This window comes from Artemia franciscana, chromosome 6 (assembly GCF_032884065.1).
Source record: "Artemia franciscana chromosome 6, ASM3288406v1, whole genome shotgun sequence".
NCBI classification, from domain to species: domain Eukaryota; kingdom Metazoa; phylum Arthropoda; class Branchiopoda; order Anostraca; family Artemiidae; genus Artemia; species Artemia franciscana.
This window is the reverse complement of record NC_088868.1, coordinates 31,195,815-31,217,154: the sequence shown is the minus strand read 5'-3', so window position 1 is coordinate 31,217,154 and position 21,340 is coordinate 31,195,815. Positions and strand designations below refer to the sequence as shown.

The window sequence follows — 21,340 nt, the reverse complement described above, 5'->3', positions numbered from 1 at the left end:
TGGGGATAGGTACTTCTAAATACCTTCCCGGGACATATTTTAGCCTGTAGACCCATCCCTGAAAGTTTTATTTTCCTAACCTAACCCCCTTTGAAGATAGCTAAAAGTAGCTAAAGCAGAATTTTACTCCTTTATGTTTTTTTATAGACCAGTCTATATTTCCTGCTAGCTCTTTTTACCAAGGGCAATGGGCCCCCTTGAAACTTCTAGTTAGGGCTTACACTAGTTGGGGGGGGGGGGCTGGTGGTTAATTATAGTGGGGCTACATGCAAAATGTAACCTAGCCTAACCTAACCAAAATCGCCTACCACCTAAATATTTATTAAGTATAGCTACAATGTAGTTTCCGACTGAGCCGAAGCTAATTGTTTCCGGATAACAGCAGTAAATCAGTAATTGTTTTATTTTATAGATCCAAATTCTCGAGTGCGTACTGGCTAACAGACAAGTACGTTGCAATTTATTCCCTCTTCTGAACTAATTATTATAGAAACAAAATCCTTAATACTTTAAATTTTAAAAAAATCACTTTTGGATATTCGGAAAGACTTCCAGTTGAATTTAGTTCCAGCATCTCTACCCGTCTAATACTCGGATTCATTTCTAGGCATGAATCTCGTCAGGAAATCTCCTAGGGGGAAAAGGAACAAGTGCTACCATGAGGTTTGTTTTTACTAAAATTTAGATGGGAATACTCCTCATTTTTCTATTTTACACATTTATTAGTGTCTTGTTTTTCCCGAAGAGGGTGCCATTTGACCCCCAGCCAACATTTATGGCCCCAGGTTAAACACTAACAGCTGATTTTCTTTTTTCTTTTTGAAATTAGAACTATCAGAAATAATTAAGGAAAATCATTACCAACAAATTATAACTTTTTTTTATCAGAAATGTTTTTAACTTAGGACAGCATTTAAGTGTTAAGGGGAAGGGCCAGGGTAACGTTTTGGTATAACATAGAAATCTGACTAGGCAATATTAAAAACGGTAAATTTATAGTCGACAACATAGTTTAGCAAAAATAAACGTGAATAGTTCACTTGGTGCTTTTGTATGCTCATTCATATTTCAATAATCGCTTCTTTGGGAAATTACATTTTTGAACCCTTAACGGGGCCCAAAAAGATAAAACAGTCCAAAGTGACAAAAAATGTAGGTACTTATGTATTATACGAGAAAGACACTCGAGAACTTGTATCGCGAACATGACACATTGTCCGTTTCTCACGGTGTTAATACCAGACAATTAGCTTCGGCTCGGTGGAAAAATACATTGTAGCTATATTTTAATGAAATATTTAGTAGGTATTTTGGTTAGATTAGGCTAGGTTACGTATTTAATATAATGCGCTCTGGGCTCTGGGCCCTAACATAATTCTTTTTTGTAGATTTCACAGCCGAAGTTAATTGTCTGGTAATAACACCGTGAAAAACGGGTAATGTCTCATGTTCACGATGCAAGTTCTCGAGTGTGTTTCTCGTATAATAAATAAGTACCAAAACTTAAGATATATTTGTAAAAAAAAACTTTCTTGCCAAAACAATTGTCTTTTGTAGCTGATTTAGATATAGTGATGGTTGTCTACCTTAGTCTTAATAATAAGATATTAAAACAAATTTGCAGGTTTTTAAAAGGATACCTGAAATATCTCGAAAATGACATTGCATCAAAACAAACGTTATTTATTGGGGGGCTTCTGGTTCCTTTCCGAAAATTTCGCAATTCTGTTTTCATACTAGCATTTCCCCATTAAAAGTGTTTAAATGAAAATTATTATTCTTGAATCTGCTACAAAGGGCAATTTTTTTCAAAAGCTAGTTTTTTGAGAAGCATATCTTTAAACTATTGGGTACTAAGGGCTGTTTTGAGCCCTTTAAAGGCTCAAATCGAAGTTTCCAGCAGAAGTTATAAACGAATTATGAAAGCAATACCATCAATCTTCCCATTCAAAGGTTTCGCAAAGATAATAATCTCTACCATCGCCACTGAAATTCATATCACCCCCTTGTGCCGGTATATAGCCTTAGGTTTTGTCTGATTTTATTTAAAAATACTCGATCAAAATTATGAGAAGGCCATTTAGCCAAAAAAAAAGATATACAAATTTTGTTTTAATTATTCCTCTGCAGAGAGCCAAAATCAAAACATGCATTGATTCAAAAACGTTCAGAAATTAAATAAAAAAAACAAGTTTTTTAAACTGAAAGTAAGGAGCGACATTAAATCTTAAAACGAACAGAAATTACTTCGTATACGAAAGGGGCTTCTTCCTCATCAACGCCCCGCTCTTTACGCTAAAGTTTGATTCTTTCTCTCAACTTTTCTTTTTAAAACAGTAAAAAACTTTAGCGTAACGAGCGGGGCATTGATGAGGAAGCAGCCCCTTTCGTATACGTCCCAGGTATAGGTATAGGTCCCAGGTTCAAATCCTGGTTAGGCTAAAAAAGGTAAAAAACTAAAAACTAAAAAAAAAAACTGAAAAAACTAAAAAAAGGCAAAAACTACAAAAAAACTAAAAACTAATAAAAAAATAAAAAAGCCGAAAAACTAAAAAAACTAAAGAAACTAAAAAAAGGAAAAAACTTAAAAACTAAAAACTAAAAAAAACTAAAAAAAAGGAAAAATGAAAAATAGAAGAGAAAAAGAATACTAATAAAATTAAAAATAAAAATAAAAAAAAATATAAAAGATAAAAAGCTAAAAAAAGGTAAAAACCAATAAAAACTAAAAAGAAAAAAAGGTAAAAAACTAAAAAAAAAATTCATCTAAAAAACTAAAAAAAACTAAAAAACATAAAAACTAAAAGAACTAAAAAAGTAAAAATCAAACTAAAAAAATGAAAAAACTGAAAAATAAGCGGGATATAAAACAGGGGGATATAAATGACGACCGGGACACCGGGACATAAGGAATATAAATGAATCAGAAAATACAACTCATGTTTCCAAATGACGTCGTTTGGAGCCCAAATTGAAAATCCAGATCAATTTATGTCTACTTTCAAAGTAAAAGGGCAAATTTATCATAGAGCAGGGTCTCTTCTACCATTCTCAGGCGAGAATCATAAATTTTTACAATTGTACTTCATCAGTGATAGAAATTCTGAATTGAATGCACGTTGCGAAATTTCTCCCAACATTGAAAGGACAATCGTTTCCCAATTACAACATCTTTTCCACGAAAATAATAATTTAGTGCGTCTGTTCAAAACAGCCATCGATTTGATGCCTACTTATACGCATAAAATTGTTATTTCCGCTGACAAAACGCCTCCTGGCCAACATGTGCGTAGATACAATGCTCCAACTATCGACGAAGTGGCCATCGTTATGGTCGGTGATCAGTTTTTACCTCGAGATATTATTCTCAGGGTTTCCACCACACGTGCTACAACTAAAAATAGGCCTACCAATAATACTTTTAAGAAATATAAACCCACCAAATCTTTGCTATGGCACTCGACCTGCCGTAAAAAAAAACAATGGAAAACCTAATAGAGGCCACAATCTTGACAGGGCCTTTTGAGGGTGAGGCTGTTCTTATTCCTCGCATTCCCAAGATTCCAACGGATCTGCCTTTTCAATTTAAAAGATTGCAATTCCCAATTCGATTAGCATTTGCAATCACCATTAACAAAGCTCAAGGTCAATCATTAGAAAAATGTGGTATAGATCTTAATACTGATTGTTTTTCCCATTGACAATTGTACGTTGCATGTTCGAGGGTCGGTAAACCTGACAATCTATTTATATGCAGCGACAATTGGACAGCGAAGAATGTTGTATATTCGCAAGTTTTACGCAGTTAATTTGTATTTTATCTATCTATCTATCTATCTATCTATATAAAAACGAGTTGTATGTATGCATGTTTGTTTGTTTGTAAAAAGAGCGTTTGCATATGATGTCATTATTAGTACATACGGCTTTGTATATGCAGAGACAATGGGAAAGCCAAGAATGTTGTATATTCGCAATTTTTACGTAGTTTAACTCCTGCAGACGAAATGAATGCTTGCCTAAAAAATTCTAATTTATAGGCACACGTAAAAATATTAAAATTAACTACAAATATGCGTGTCCGATTGCAAAACGATGACTCTGGTCAAACAGTAGACTCAATTTCAGGACGTATACAACTACCTGCTGATTTCTGTAATTTAGTGACGTCCAAAAATGAATTGATTGAAAAAGTATTTCCGAATATTCTAAAAAATTATAAAAATAATAAATGGCTAAGTGAAAGAGCGATTCTCGCACCCAAAAATATAGACGTCCACGAAATCAACAATATTGTTTTGAACAAGATTCGAGACCAGGCAGTCCTTTACAAGTCAGTCGACACAGTTTTGGAACCAAATGAAGCGGTTAATTATCCATCTGAATTTTTAAATTCCATAGATCCTTCAGGGTTTCCACCACACGTGCTACAACTAAAAATAGGCGTACCAATAATACTTTTAAGAAATATCAACCCACCAAAGCTTTGCAATGGCACGCGACTTGCCGTAAAAAAAAACAATGGAAAACCTAATAGAGGCCACAATCTTGACAGGGCCTTATGAGGGTGAGGCTGTTCTTATTCCTCGTATTCCCATGATTCCAACGGATCTGCTTTTTCAATGTAAAAGATTGCAATTCCCAATTCGATTAGTATTTGCAATCACCATTAACAAAGCTCAAGGTCAATCATTAGAAAAATGTGGTATAGATCTTAATCCTGATTGTTTTTCCCATGGACAATTGTACGTTGCATGTTCGAGGGTCGGTAAACCTGACAATGTATTTATATGCAGCGACAATTGGACAGCGAAGAATGTTGTTTATTCGCAAGTTTTACGCAGTTAATTTGTATTGTATCTATCTATATAAAAACGAGTTATGTGGATGCATGTTTGTTTGTTTGTAAAAAGAGCGTTTGTATATGACGTCATTATTAGTACATACGGCTTTGCATATGCACAGACAATGGGAAAGCCAAGAATGTTGTTTATTCGCAATTTTTGCGTAGTTTGAAACACATATATAAATCTATCTATATTCACAGGTGGGACACAGGGACACAACTACAATGGCGCATAACTAATATGGCGCGTAACGACTTACGCGCGCGGGGGGGCTTGGGGGGGCGCGAAGCGCCCCACCAACTAGGTGTTGGGGTGGCGCGAAGCGCCACCCCAACAGCTAGTATATATATATATTCCACAATTCTATCATATCCACAATTCTTTCCACAACTCATCATATCTTCGTCGTTCCCCTACGTCTTCGCTTAAAACTGCAGTTTCATTTTTGACACGCTTTGATTCTTGTTTTCGCCAATCTTCTAACCCCCGTGTCTTTGTAATTCATTTTCATTTTATACTCGCTTAGATTTTTGGTGTTGCTAGTGGTCTAACCGGCTTTGTCTTTGCTCTTCATTTTTATTTTTGACACGCTCTAATTCTTGGTTTTGCATATCTTCTCACCACCATTGTCTTTGCTCTTCATTTTCTTTTTTGACTTGCTCAGATTCTTGTTTCCGCATATGTTCTAACTTCTCTTGGTCTTATCACGTTTTTTAGTTCATTTGGTTCCACAGTATAATCATATATAGTAATTGCGAGTTTTCAATTTTTGTCCCTTCAGTAGATATGTTATAATTAAATATACGGATACTATCCCCCTTTAATTGAAAGTAAGTAGCCTCTCGCCTGTCAAGATCATCCCCCTAAGGCACTCTTGACGATCAATGAACTGTTATGTAACTCATTTGTTTTGCTTTGAATGTTAGCTGCTCAACGACATAGCCTTAAGACACTCTGGAGGATCAATGAAATATTGTATAGCTTATTTCTTCTGGCCTTGCAAGTTAGTTGCGCAATGGTTACGAGTTTTATGACTGCTCCTCGTAATGGATTAAGTAACTATTCTCTGGTCCTGGTATGTTAGTTGCGCAATGATTACGAGTTTTATTACTCCTCCCCGCAAAGAATTCTACGGGTGTCTTGCATCATTGCAACGTATGGATAAAAGTGGTTTCATACATCATTGCGGCTAAAGTGAACATTACGAATACATCCAGACCGCAACATAGATTGAAAGTACTTAAAAGCACATTGAGGACAATGGATCGGGGTACCATGTGAAAAAAGAGTGAAAATGTTTATGCTATTGTATAACTACATTTTTAACAGTAAAAATGGTTTATAATATTTTTTCCTAGTTAAATATATTGGTTGGTCGTTTACTCCTGTCTAGAGGGAACCAATAGGTAATGAAACTGTACTCAAAATTGGAAAAAAAATCATTTTAGTTGTTAGCTTTGTCAAGCTTTGACAATAGTGTTTAGTTATTATTGAGGATTGTAATTCATGTCTTGAATAAGTTTGTGATTCTAATGTCAGAGGTTTCCTATGCATCAACTATCATTATGACAAGTGTGATCAGTGGGAAAATATTTATTCAGGTTCAATTAGTAAAAACCCCAAACAAACATTTAGTTTACTCATAAAAGACTGGTATCATCGTGGGTTTAAATTGTTATGGGAAGAAGAATTTGGCCCACATTTCAACTGTTGAAACAACAAGAAAGTATGGTTTCTACGTCATAGCTGTGAAGACAATGGGAAATATGATTATAAGCCTGCAGATTTTTATTTGGCTTTTACAGAGTGACTCTTCATTTGAGAATTTTCCCAGGGAAATTACATCAAAAAGAACCATTTGAAACAAGTGAATTTTATAATATGAATGAAAAAAGTATAACTGATATCACATAGAAATACAATAAGAGGGAAACACCTATATTACAGTAAATGTCAACCAGACTTTTCCCTATGTTATTAATACAAGGTGAATTCATATGATCTATCACCGCTAGTCGTTCTCGACTATGATGACTTCTTGTACTACATGTACAAGAAGAAATGTAAACAAAACGAATTTTTTTTTACATATATATGTTTTAAAAATGAACAAATTTACAAATATTATTAGAATACTTTATTCTTAGGGCACTGAAATCAATATTATAGAGATAAGAGAGGGTATTCTCCACAACGAAATCATACAGGCGAGGATTGTTCACGTAAATTTTCAGAAATTCTCAGTAGGTGTAATCGCGACATTGGAAAACAAAATACAATAATGTATGAAAGCCATAGCTTTTTTTGGTCAAATCTTGTACTCTATTCTGGTTTTGAACAGTAGGTTTCGCCTTTATTTTAATGTAGGTGCTGATATGAGGGATGTAGGATGTATATGTCAAGAGCCAAGAAGATCTAAAAATTCAACACTTTTCCAAGTTTGAAACATACATAGCCAGTGACCAGTACTTTTTATATTCAACGGGATAATATTAGCAATGATGATGGTATGGTTATCACTTTGAATCTATTACAGTAAATCCTAGGTTATACAATAGGATCTGTATTTGGACTTGAACTAAACTAAGCTAAATACATCAGTTATTTGATTTTTGTTCATGGTGCCGAGTCTAGTAGAACACCACCGCTGGGGGTGATCTCTCAATAGGATTCAAATTCACTTAGTGGTATTAATGTAATACTTTCAGTCAAAGCGTCACCGAAACTTCACTCTAAACATACATTCCCACTTCTAACAAAACTCATATTTTGGCTGCCTGACAAATCCAAAACGATTACACCATGAGTTTTTGAAAATATTGAATCGGATTTCTATTTGAAATAGTTGCGAATCATGATCCAGTAATTACATAGACAATTCATACGGAATAGATTTTCTGTAAGATTTTCTTATCAAATATTAGCGTACAGTGGAATTCCATTCACCTTGCATGTAAGACTGGATAAGCCGAAAAAATCAATATCGTGAGTACATGCGGTCCCAGATCTAGCTACACTAGCCCTCTTCACAAAGGCCAAGGCCAGTTTTGAGGGGATTTATCCCTTGACAAATGAGGAATTGGTATAACTACGAGAACCAGTGGCAATTTGACTTCGATTGGTGATTGTATGGGGAACAAAAAGTGTGATATTGTTTCCATTGGCTCTCCATTTTTTCATTGTTAATGCAACAGACCTCATAACAGGTTGTTTTTTAACAAAAGCTATTGCTGAAGTGAGAGATTCACAGTTGCATCAGGTGCTTCATCGATTGTTTTTCTCAAAATGAAACTACCGTAAGCTAGTTGTAAATTTATTTCAATCTTAGTGCTTGGAGGCAAACATTGCGATATTTTAAATATTCCATGATTTAATTTTCCAACTAAATGATAATCTTTGGTCACTGCAACAGTTTACTCACCATCAGTATCAAAATTAGATCTATATTCATAGCCCATCGCCTGTCCCCTCAATTCCTTTTGTGACATTGGAGTCATCATTATAAATTGTATGTAGCTTTCATAGTTTGAGCAATTATTGCTAGTTCTCACCATCTTTCACTAATTTAAACATTAACTTGTCTGAACATGTTATGAAGGAGACAGTTTTCATAGGATAGACCGTAGATAGCATTGCTAGTTTGTTTTCACACTTTTTCTTCCTCAAATATATAAATCAATAAATGTGGATGATAAATCGATGAAATAACCTTTATTGGAAAATATTGGAAAGTTTATATTTTCCAAAAGGGGTTGTTGAGGATAAAATTATTCTTAGTAGCCATACTTGATGCTGACATCAACCTTACAATTATAACAATCAATATCAGGACAGGCAAATGAAATTCTTTTATTGTTTATCTGAAGCATTGCATCTCAAATGACACGTAATGAAACGCAAGCCCTTTTATTACAGGTAAAATATCTCCTAATTCAGTTCTTAGTGTTAACTGATATAGTTCTAAATATAAAATAATCACAGTAAAATTCTCGAGATGTCTTATATTGTAGTGGTGAACTTTGTTTTTCATACCTTTTCTGTCGAATACGTATAAGGGGAAAATCAGAATTACCAATTCTGGGAGATTCTACAAACAAACCGTAGATAATATATAGTTGTAATATACAACTTTACGAAGAGAAACTGGGTGCAGAGTCTGCATTGATAATGCAATCCTTTTCACAAAAGATTTTAGCTTTAATAATATGATTTTTAAAACCCCCTGATCTCGTGTAAATTTTCATTAAAACCCTCCCAAAATCTCATCATCTTTGCTATCTCGTAGATGATGGTTCAAGAGTTTAGTCTTTAGAACTTTTGACACTTTACAAAGCTCATTAGACAATAAAAAATTATTTTCTAAAATATTGCTTGTACGATTGATTCAAACTAAATCATCCACGGAGAATTTGCCTTTTATTCCTCTTTCATTGCTAGAAGATTATTGTTTAAGAAAACTTTCAAGTGTATTGTCATCATGTTGAACTTCATGAGGACTAAAATTGGACAGGGAGGGATGAGGACATTGATTTTAATTACGCATTATTTGGTCCAAATCATGAATAATGGCAGCTGTATATTTGAGTGTGTTATATCGAGAAATAAGAAGACGAATAATTCTAATCAATCGTTCAGCCAATTCCACCTTGATTGAACTATTACTATGAAAAAGCTCTCTACCATATTTAAATATAATTGTATTTACATATGGATCGATAAATTCACTCTATCAATTTTTCCGAATTTTACTAGAGGAATCTTGGCTATATATAGAAAGAATTTTAACCTTCTCCCCACGCTTAGATTTTAATGGAATAGAATAGGAGTAGCAACGAAAAATGCTAATCGCAAATAGAATGTAATTATTTGGTTTATTGTATTATGGTTCCATCTCATCCAAAGTCATAAGATATGTCTGCATGATTTGCAGTGGGTAGAAAGCCTTTGTTTTTCGATATTGATTATTGCTAAGTCCACGATGTCGATGAAGAGTATAACTGGTTTCACTATGAAGATATTCTTTTACCACACTCTTTTAGACATTAGAGGTATGAGCAATTGTACTGGGAGCACTAAGACTTCCCTTCTATGCAACATTTGCATAGATACTTTTCAGAGTGTCGTCTATTTTGCATTTAAATGTGTACTACCTCTTCTACTACGATTTCGTATACTAAAACTGGTGGAAAGATGTTTTTTCCTTCCCTCTAAAGTTCAATCATTACCGTTGTTGCCGTTGTTATCGTTAATTGATTTATGTTTACTGGTTAGTATTAGCGGTTTGAAATCATCCTATTTAGAGTCGTCATCATCCTCATTTACTGATATCAATTCTTTTCAATTTCTTCTATTAATTACAAGTAAGTTGTGAAACTTTGATATGTGTAAAGACGTCAGGACATCTGTCTCAATGTACAGAATTTTCTTGCGATATGAGACAAAATCAATTATTAGATTGCTGAGATTTTAAGCGCTGCTACCTAGAATGATTAGATTACTTTTAGTATCAATTTGACCATCACTGCTTTCATTCCAAAAATTGAACAATCTTCTGCCTCGTTCCCGATAGGAAACATGTAATAATTCTAATATTTTCCATAATTCCAAGAGTAATGATCCTGACACAGATAATTTTGAAGAATTTCGACTCCTGTGTCTTATCTGCAACATTTACAGCACTGAAGGGTTGAATTTGATTTGGTTGTCATCCGACTGAGACCCATTTGAAAAAATCAAAAGTTTCTGATCATCAGGTATATATAGATGCAAACAGACAGACACTCACAGAAACAACTAGACAAGCAAAGACACAGACACACACAAATAGACACACACATATACACACACAGACACACATACACAAACACACACACACACACAGACAGACACACACAGACAAACCCCCACACACAAACATACACATACACACATACACATACAGACACACGCAGACACAAAAAGACGCACACAAACACTCACAGACACACATACGCACACTCACATACACATAGACTCACAAACACACACACAGACACACACAAACAGACACACACACAGATGCAAACAGACACACACAAACGCTCAAAAGACACACACTGACACACACACAGACCCACAAAGACGCACAGAAACACATACAGACTCATACAGACACCAAAGGCATCCGCAGACACAAACAGACACCAACAAACATACACGAACACAAATAGACACGCACAGACACATACAGCCACACACAGACAAAAATAGACACACCCACTCACACACACACACAAACAGACACATACAGACACACACAGACACACACAAACACACAGACACACACACACACACACACACACACACACACGCACAAATACACACACAGATACACATACACCCACACACACACACACACACACACACACACAGACACACAAAGACACACAGAAACACAGAGACACACAAACACAAACACACACAAAAACGCACAGACACACTCACACAAACAGACATACAGAGAGACACACAATCAAACACAAAAACACACAGACACTCACAGACATAGGCAAACACACAGACACAGAACAAACACATACCAACACACATACTAACAGACACAAACAGACATAAGCACACACACGAACACACAGACACACACACACACACACACACACACCCACACACACACACACACACACACACAAACACACACACAAATACATACACACACAGACAGACGCACACAGAAACTCAAACACATACACGCACAAACACACACACACAAAAACACACATACAGAGACACACACACCCACATACACACAGACAAGCACAGACACAAACACAGACACACACTTACATGCATACACACACAGATATAAACCGACAAACAGACACACACACGCACATAAGCAAACACACACGCATATAACCAAACACACACACAAAGAAACACAGAAAGAGACACACATGAGACACACACACACATACATAAACACAGACACACATATGCACACACACACACACACACTCACACACACACACACACACAGAGAGAAACGCACAGACACACATAGATTTTAAATATCACAATTTAATTTTTTGTTTTACTTATATTTAATGTTATTTTAAAACACGGATAAAAAGTTCAAAAAAATCTCAGTTTGAAAAAAAAATAAGTTAAAAAATAAACATTTACCCGCTTAAAAATTTGACACTCCTCCCCTTCCTCCCTTCCCCCTCTTCGAGGGCTATGGAGCCCTGTCATGTTTATTAGGATACCGTGTATATCCATTTCTTGCTCACAACCAGAACGAATATTAAAATGATAAAAAAGGGGAGGTGGACCCTGTTGTACTCAAAATGCGTATTCTACTAAAAATACTAAGAAATTTCGTAGCATCGATGAGTTACAGCAATTCTTGTCAACCGAGCCTTTCGCCTATGAAGAATAATATGTCGAGGTAAAAACTGATCACCGACCATAGCAATTGCAACTTCGTTGATAGTTGGAGCATTGTATCTACGCAAGTGTTCGCCATTTTTGTTCTTCTAAAATTAAGGTTCTTGACGAATTTTCTCAAATTTCTGACCTATCTGTGGTTTCTTTAGGCCAGAATATCCCAGGATGCCGATTGTTCGAAAAAATATTGAGTTATTTTTGAGAAAATCAAAGCATTTACGCAGCACTTTTTCCAAAAATATTAATTTCCTTCTTTGAGTCTTCTCAGTAAAACAGAGTATTTGGAAAAATCAAGGAAGTGAATCATAACAAATTTCCATTTTTATTTCTTTTAGGATTCTTGTGCCAATTGCTGCTTTTACAGAGAAGACTTGTGAACCAAAACAAAAAATCGGATTTTTGAAAATGCATAAATGTGCCAGTACGACTCTTCAAAATATTTTTCTCAGGTTAGCTTCTAACTCCGTTGTACGTTTACATTATTTTTCACTTTTTTCCAAGTTGTAGTGTCTTTGTGTGTTTTTGTTATTTTAATGTTTAACACTTGGCTTGATAGACTTTGGCATAAATATTATTGCTCACAAATTGTAATTTTCATAAGAACAAGGTATCGGTATAGCTAGAAAACAATAATACTCTTCAGGTTCTCTGTATTTTTCGGCAAACTAACATTTTCTTGCATTTTCCAAACCTATAACAAACCTATAACTGTCCTTGATCCTGAGACCCCCACGACCTTCAAGCTGGTAAATCGCTCTCTTCAAGCAGCAGCCCGTTCCATAAGGTGGTACGGCCACCTAATATGCCCCTCACTAAGCACCCCTGTAAGGATCATCACGGATTCCAATGGATCTGAAAATGGCTTGCGTTGTCCTGGACAAAGACCACGCACCAGGTGGGTCGATGTAGTAAACCAACGAATTCTCAGTCACAATATCAACCCAAATGAGGCCCTATCATCAGCACGGAACAGGAGAACCTTGAAAAGACTGACAGTGCTTTCAACTAGTTTCCTCTACGCTGACGACCCTGCTGAACAAGAGCGGTAAGTCAAGTAAGTCAAAGTCTTCGATTTCAAAAACTAGCAAGGAATCACTAGGTAGAATTATATGTTAACCTAAGAAAAGGATAGGGCTTTTGTCCAAAATAATTATGCAGAATTCCATGAATAGCATGAATTGCACATTTTAGGGAGGAGGTTACTTGCAAAAATAAAATCTTGCAATGAATCTTATTGGAAAGGATGGTCTGAAAAATAGTAAAATTATTGGACTATCCCTATTTTCCACCCTGAAAAATAGCTTTAAGTTACCCGTAGGTATTGGTTGAGATTCAAGTCCCTAAATAAAGAGGCCAGGGTATTTTCGGAATTTTAAACGCTTACGACGAAAGTCAATATGTTTCTGAATTTCCTTGTTGTATGATCAACATACTTGAACGACTGATCCATTCTTTAACGGTTTCGTAATCATTCATGCTATGGAGATTTTGATTAAGTTATTACATCCCTCGGCTTCTGGAGAGAATATGCCCTCTCTCGAAGTCATTTTTAAAAGATCTAATTCATTTTGTTTCAAAGATATTTGGTAGATTAATGGAAATACATATTGAAGAAGCACGGAAATGGTCAAATCTGGGGCTGGAAAAATAAACTATCAAAAATAACATAAGAAATAGATATAATAAACCAAATTTCTCTGCTTCATTTCTCTGCTAATCTATTTTGAACTACTCTGTCGTATTGGAATCAGTCCTTTAGTATAATTAGTGTGGTAAATTATGATTAAGGAATCTATATATATAAAAATAAGTTGTCTGTCTGTCTGTCTGTCTGTCTGTCTATCTGTCGAGTGACGTCATGTCGTCATGAAGTTAGTTGTCGTCATGTTTGTTATGACGATGACATCGTTAAAGTATTTAAGAAAATCGTTCAAAGACAAATTTTTAATTGTAAGAAGATCGTGGACGGAAAAATGTTTAATTGTAAAATGACTGAAGAACCTACAATGGCAACAGCCGAGGAAGCTGCTCAAAGAGTCTATGCCAAAAAACTTGCGGCTGATAGAGAAAGTAAGAAAAGAAAGCGTGCCGAGGAATCACAAGAACAGCAAGAAAACAGGCTTGCGGCTAATAGAGAAAGTAAGAAAAGAAAGCGTGCCGAGGAATCACAAGAACAACAAGAAAACAGGCTTGCGGCTAAAGAACGCAAAACCGCGCAGTTAGATGAAAATCCACCTGGACAGCGAGAGTCAAAACATATCAAAACTGAAAATGATAGCGATGATGATTGGGTTTGGGATTTTGACCTGGATAAGGTCATCAATGCCTACCAGATTTTAGTTAAAAAAAACAAAGGTTCGGCGATATGTATTTCATAGTGACGCTGAAAAATAAAGAAGAAAAAGAAAACTGAAAAAAGGTAAAAAACTAAAAAAAAAAAGAAAAAGAAAAAACACTCAAAGAGAAATTACAGACCGGGACACAAATGACGACCGTGACAGAGGGAATATAAATGAAAATCTGACAGTCTATTTATGTAGACAGACAATGTGACAGCAAAGAATGTTGTATATTCGCAAGTTTTACGTGGTTAAAAATCTATATCTATTTATCTATCTATATATACAAAAATAAGTTGTCTGTCTGTCTGTCTGTCTGTCTGTCTGTCGAGTGACGTCATTATAAGGATTGATCTGTATGTCGTCATGAAGTTGTTTGTCGACTGACGTCATGTTTGTCAACTGATAAAGTTACAGACCGGGACATCGGGACACAAATGACGACCGGGACACCGGGACATAGGGAATATAAATGACGACCGGGACACTCAAAGAGAAATTACAGACTGGGACACCGGGACACAAATCACGATTGGGACACAGGGAATATAAATGACGACCCGGACACTGGGACACAACTACAACGAGGACGCCGGGGGCACAGGGGGGATATATAAATGACGACCGGGACACAGGGATTGTTCGAAGAGAAATTACAGACCGGGACACTTGGACACAAACGACGACCGGGACACAGGGAATATAAATGACGACCGGGACACTCAAAGAGAAACTACAAACTGAGACACCGGAACACAAATGACGATCGGGACACAGAGAATATAAATGCCGACCGGGACACATGGACACAACTACCACGGGGACGCCGGAGGGCACAGGGGGATATATAAATGACGACGGGGACACAGGGAATGTTCGATTAGCAATCACCATCAACAAATCTCAAGGGCAATCATTAGTGTACAGACAATGGGACAGCGAAGATTGTTGTATATTCGCAAGTTTTACGTAGTTAAAAACATGGCGCGTAATAATATGACGCGTAACGACTTACGCGCGCGGGGGGCTTGGGGGGAGGGCGCGAAGCGCCTTCACCAATTAGGTGTTGGGGTGGCGCGAATTACCACCCCAACAGCTAGTTAATCATAAAACTTGTGTAACCAGTTTTAATGGTAAGGAAATTGATTATTTTTTTTCTTATTATTAATCTATGGTTAAGACTTTGAACTGTTACGAATCATATTATGTTAAGTACAATTAGTCTGAAGTTATTTATGGAATTATAATGGACCGGAAAGTGATTAATGATAGCTTATGATGCAAACTATTTTCTACATAGTAATATTCATTTATTATTTTTATAGAGCTTACTCAGTTCGGTTTTTGCTGTTTGGAGAAGGAAAGGAAGTGGATGTTCCTTTTTTTCTTATTATTAATCTATGGTTAAGACTTTGAACTGTTACGAATCATATTATGTTAAGTACAATTAGTCTGAAGTTATTTATGGAATTATAATGGACCGGAAAGTGATTAATGATAGCTTATGATGCAAACTATTTTCTACATAGTAATATTCATTTATTAGTTTTATAGAGCTTACTCAGTTCGGTTTTTGCTGTTTGGAGAAGGAAAGGAAGTGTATGTTCCTACTTTATTTTGGAAATTTAAGATTAAATTCCTTTTTTCTTCAAATGTTTAAAAATAATCTAAGGATACTAACTGTTGAAGAATCGTACAAGATATAATATCAAGAATTGGTAGGGAGCTGAGACAAAGCACGGCATATGACTAAAGAACTATTTAAAAAAAAGAAAAATGATAACAGAACAATAAAATCTTTCAAATAGGCCTAACTTACCTTAGTATATTTTTACTTTAGATACTAGTCTTAGATTTCAAACAGAAAAGAATTGATAATGGCAATACGTGCTTGAGTAAGATCCATTTTTTAGTTTCCTATAATTTTCCCCCAAATCGACTAAGTCAATTAATTCAAACACAGAAAAGTGACAGTTTTAATATTTTTCCCTTCCTTAAAAAGCGCTTTGTAGATGCTGATATATGATTTATTGAAGTGTAAAGGCTTCATGAGGATGAAAGACTACATGAGGAAAAATTGCCACCCATCGAAACGTTTTATGATTCACTTCACGACTGTCAATGCACCACTACAGAAAATTAATTTGCTCAAAAAGTTTGGGCCAAGGGAGCGTATGAAAATGGGAAGGATTCTTGTAAAATGTACCTGGTAAGTGACATAGTGACGTTGCTGGATATTGTCTGTAAAAATACAAACAAAATCCATCAGAAATTTGGACTGGATTTGGGTGACTATTTTTCAACTCCCAATCTGGTGATGGAATTATTTCTTAAATCAGTGAAAAGGAATTAAGTCTAATTACCGACGTAGGTTTTCATGGAGATTGTATCCTGGAAACCGACCCTACTGGACAACCGAAAGGTCGGACATGGTTTTTATGGCACTTGGTATTAACCAAGTGACATAAAGCAATCGCAAATTCTGTCGGTCTGTCGGTCTGTCTGTCGGTCCCGGTTTTGCTACTTGAGGCACTTCCAGGTAAGCTAGGACGAAAAAATTTGGCAAGGGTATCAGGGACCGGACCAGATTAAATTAGAAATAGTTGTTTACCCGATTTGACCATCGGGGGGGGAGGTGGGGGCCGGTTAATTCGGAAAAAATAGAAAAAAAGAAGTATTTTTAACTTATGAGCGGGTGAAGGGATCTTAATGAAATTTAATGTTTAGAAGGATACCGTGTCTTAGAGCTCTCATTTTAAATCCCGACCGGATCTGGTGACATTGGGGGGGGGGGGGGAGTTGGGAGGGGGAAACCTAAAACTTGGAAAACACTTAGAGTGGAGGGATCGGGATAAAACTTGATGGGAAAAATAAACACAAGTCCTAGATACATGATTGACATAAACGGAACGGATCCGCTCTTTTTGGAGTAGTTGGGGGGGGGGGGTATTTCTGAAAATTAGAAAAAATGAGGTATTTTTAACTTACGAACGGGTGATCGGATCTCAATGAAATTTGATATTTAGAAGGATATCATGTTTTAGAGCTCTTATTTTAAGCCCGACCTGATCTGGTGACATTGGGGGGGGGGGAGATGACGGAAAAAAATAGAAAAAATGAAGTATTTTTAACTTATGAGCGGGTGAAGGGATCTTAATGAAATTTGAAGTTTAGAAGGATACCGTGTCTTAGAGCTCTTATTTTAAATCCCGACCGGATCTGGTGACATTGGGGGGGAGTTGGGAGGGGGAAACCTAAAACTGGGAAAACACTTAGAGTGTAGGGATCGTGATGAAACTTGGTGGGAAAAATAAGCACAAGCCCTAGATACATGATTGACATAACCGGAACGGATCCGCTCTCTTTGGGGTAGTAAGGGGAGGGGTTAATTCTGAAAAATTAGAAAAAATGAGGTACTTTTAACTTACGAACGGGTGATCGGATCTCAATGACATTTGATATTTAGAAGTATATCATGTCTCAAAGCTCTTATTTTAAATCCTGGCTGGATCTGGTGACATTGGGGGAAGTTTGAGGTGGGGGAACCTAAAATCATGGAAAACGCTTAGGTTGGAGGGACCGGGATGAAACTTGGTGGGGAAAATAAGCAGAAGTCTTAGATACGTGATTTACATAATTGTAACGGATCCGCTCTATTGGGGGGGGGGGGTAATTCTGAAAAATAAGAAAAAATGACGTATTTTTAACTTACGAAGGAGTGATCGGATCTTCATGAAACTTCATATTTAGAACGACCTCGTAACTCAGATTTTGTATTTTATATCTCAACCAGATCAAGCGTAATTGGGGGGGGCAGTTGGGGGGGACCAGAAATCTGACAAAATACTTGAAGCAGTGAGATGAGGATGAAACTGGATGGGAAGAATAGAAACCTGTCTAAGATACGTGACTGACATAACCGGACCGGATCTGCTCTCTTTGGTGGAATTGGGGGGGGGGGGGGGGTAATTTTGAAAATTGAGGTATTTGTAACTTACGAAAGGGTGACCAGATCTTAATGAAATTTGATATTTAGAAGGATCTTGTGCTTTGAAGTTCTAATTTTAAATTCCGACCAGATCCTGTGACATTGGGGGAGTTTGGAGGGGGGAAATCGGAATTCTTGGAAAACGTGAAAATTTGGGTATTTTTATCTTACGAATAGATGATCGGATCTTAATGAAATTTGATTTTTAGAAGGAATTAATGCCTCAAAGCTCTTATTCAAATCCCGACCAGATCTTTTGACATTGGGGGGAGTTGGAGGGGGAAATCTTGGAAAAACACTTGGAGTCGAGGAATCGGGATGAAGTTTGGTTGATATAATAAACAAATGTCCTTGATACGTGATTGACAGAATCGTACTGGATTAGCTCGCTTTGGGGGAGTCGGGGGGAGGGGCTCAGAGACTTGGCGAGTTTGGTGCTTCTGGACGTGCTAGGACGATTAAAATTGGTAGGCGTGTCAGGGAGCTGCACAATTTGACTTGATAAAGTCGTTTTCCTAGATTCGACCATCTAGGGGGCTAAAGGGAGAGGAAAAATTAGAAAAAATTAGGTATTTACAACTTACGAGTGGGTGATCGGATCTTAATGAATTTTGATATTTAGAAGGACATCATGACTCAGAGGTCTTATTTTAAATCCTGACCGGCATTAAGCCTCTTATTTTCCTTTTTAAATCAACCTATTGATTCATAGAATTTTGTTAGAGCTCATACCATATGATCTCTTGGTTCTTAGCTCTTCTCGCCTCGTCACAAGTGCCATATGAGCTCTTAGCTCTTGTTCTTGGATATGAACACCCCTCATTCGTCTACAATGTCTCAGTAATCTTTGCCGTGTGAGAATTATAAGTAGGTGTACAATTCTTGTGATTCAAGTTCTCCTTACATGCAACTGTTGAGGAAAATGGACCACAAGGATTGTTTTTTCGGAATTGATCGTGAAATATCGTTGAAACTTGACGAGTCAGTAAAGGGTATTGTTTCCCGTGCATAAAAAGGTCGGTGTCATAGGACTCGCTGAGTCCAAATAATATTTCTTTCTTAGAAGTATGCGCTGGGCAGCTTCAAAACAAAAGCTTATTGCCGACCTTCATCCGAAATAGAATATAGTTGTACGCCACGTTTTTTGCGATGGATGTTAGCCAACGGTTTCAGGACCACAAAGAATCATAGAGCCCTCAAAGTCTACCAAAAGCCATGCTTGAAGACGTTTATTTACACCTTTGTCAGTAAGTGCTCTGAAGCAAAGACAAAGGTTGAAAAGGAGATCTTTAAGCTCATTTGAAATTCAGCCTTCGGTAAACTGTGCGAGTGTGTACGCAGCATGAGTCATATATTGAAACTGTAACCGACCCAAAAATGTGCTAAAATCGTTACCGATCCGAATTTTAGATCGTTTACCATCATAGATTCCAATAAGGTGCTTTTTAGAAATTTCTAAGAAACTAATTTTGGAATTTTATTACAGTGCGTGAGCTTCAATGGCTGGAGGAGGGGCAAGTTCAAGTTTACTATGGAGGTGCTGATGCACTCCTGTTAAAAGTTAAAACAGACAATCTATAGGACGATTTGAAAATGTCGAGCACATTAGCTTTCGAATAGCTTTCGGGCTGCTAGTATAACTCATAGCCCTATCCCCAAGGACTAGAGGGGTTCAAACTCCTAACTAAATCTTTTGACGTTTGGAAGATTTTGAAAGAAAATGGTTAACTCGAAATTTTAGTCGAAAGTATTAAGAAAAAAGGTGGGGGGCTGCCTACTGTCTGATTAATCTTAGCTTTCAAAATTGAACTAAAACTTCCAATTGAATTTGAATGAGGCTTTTCCAAAGTCTATACGATTGTCCCTTCGATTAAAAGCTTATATGCTAACAATGAACAGCTTGCCTAGCTAACAGCCCTTTCCCTGGGGGCAGTAGGAGGTTTTGTCAGCCTCCGAGGGATAATTATTTTAATTACTTCACCTCTTGACTATTTCGGACACAGTAGCCATCTCAAAATTTTGATTGGATGCGTTTTGAAAAAGAGAGTGTGGAAAAGAAGGGGGCTTGATGCCTCCAATCCCGTCTGGCTCTTAAAAAGGGCACTAAAAATTATTATTTCCAATTGAGTGAGCCCCCTCCGAAGTTTATAATATCAACCCTTGCATATGAAGTGTCTCAGGAGTAAAGATATTTGAGCCTTATGGGCTTGGGGCAGGTGGGGGAGGCTAGTAGCCATCACATCACTTTTGAATCTTAAGAAAAGAACTAGAACTTTCAATTTTTCTCGTTTGAGTCCTCTCCGCAGTTTTTGCTATCACCTTTTCCGTAAAAACTTCATTGCACCCGGGGCATAAGTTACAACCCATTCCCTGGGTTTCGAGGTGGGGGAGGGATGTCGATCCCGAAGTTTTGTAATCTGATCATTGAAATATTTTTCTTTAAATAGCTGTCTCAAAGTTTTTATCGGATGAATTTGGGAAAAGTGAGTGGGGGGTACATGCCCGCCGATAACTTTTGGTGACTCTTAAGAAGGTAAATAGAAATTTCAATTTACAATAGAATCAGCCATTTCTGATGTTTATACGACGACCTTATAAAAAAACCTTATCTGCTCCCTGAGCATAACTTACACCACTTCCTCTGGGCTCTGGGGGCTGTGTTGACCCCTGAGTTTTTGTTATTTGATATTAAAATTGTTTTGAACCAAATAGTTTTCTCAAAA

At 36.6% G+C, this 21,340-nt stretch overlaps 1 protein-coding gene and 1 long non-coding RNA gene across 2 annotated transcripts in view; one reads left to right on the top strand and one right to left on the bottom strand.

Annotated features, from left to right (window-relative positions):
* Positions 1-21,340, bottom strand: part of LOC136028310 (uncharacterized) — a 232,305-nt gene that overhangs the window by 13,037 nt on the left and 197,928 nt on the right. The gene's annotated exons all lie outside the window — the stretch shown is intronic.
* The window catches only part of LOC136028309 (galactosylceramide sulfotransferase-like), a 37,039-nt gene that overhangs the window by 650 nt on the left and 15,049 nt on the right, over positions 1-21,340 (top strand). The window contains exon 2 of the mRNA XM_065706073.1: positions 12,626-12,739. Within this exon, the coding sequence (XP_065562145.1) occupies positions 12,626-12,739 (114 nt within the window). The remainder of the gene's footprint in view (positions 1-12,625; positions 12,740-21,340) is intronic.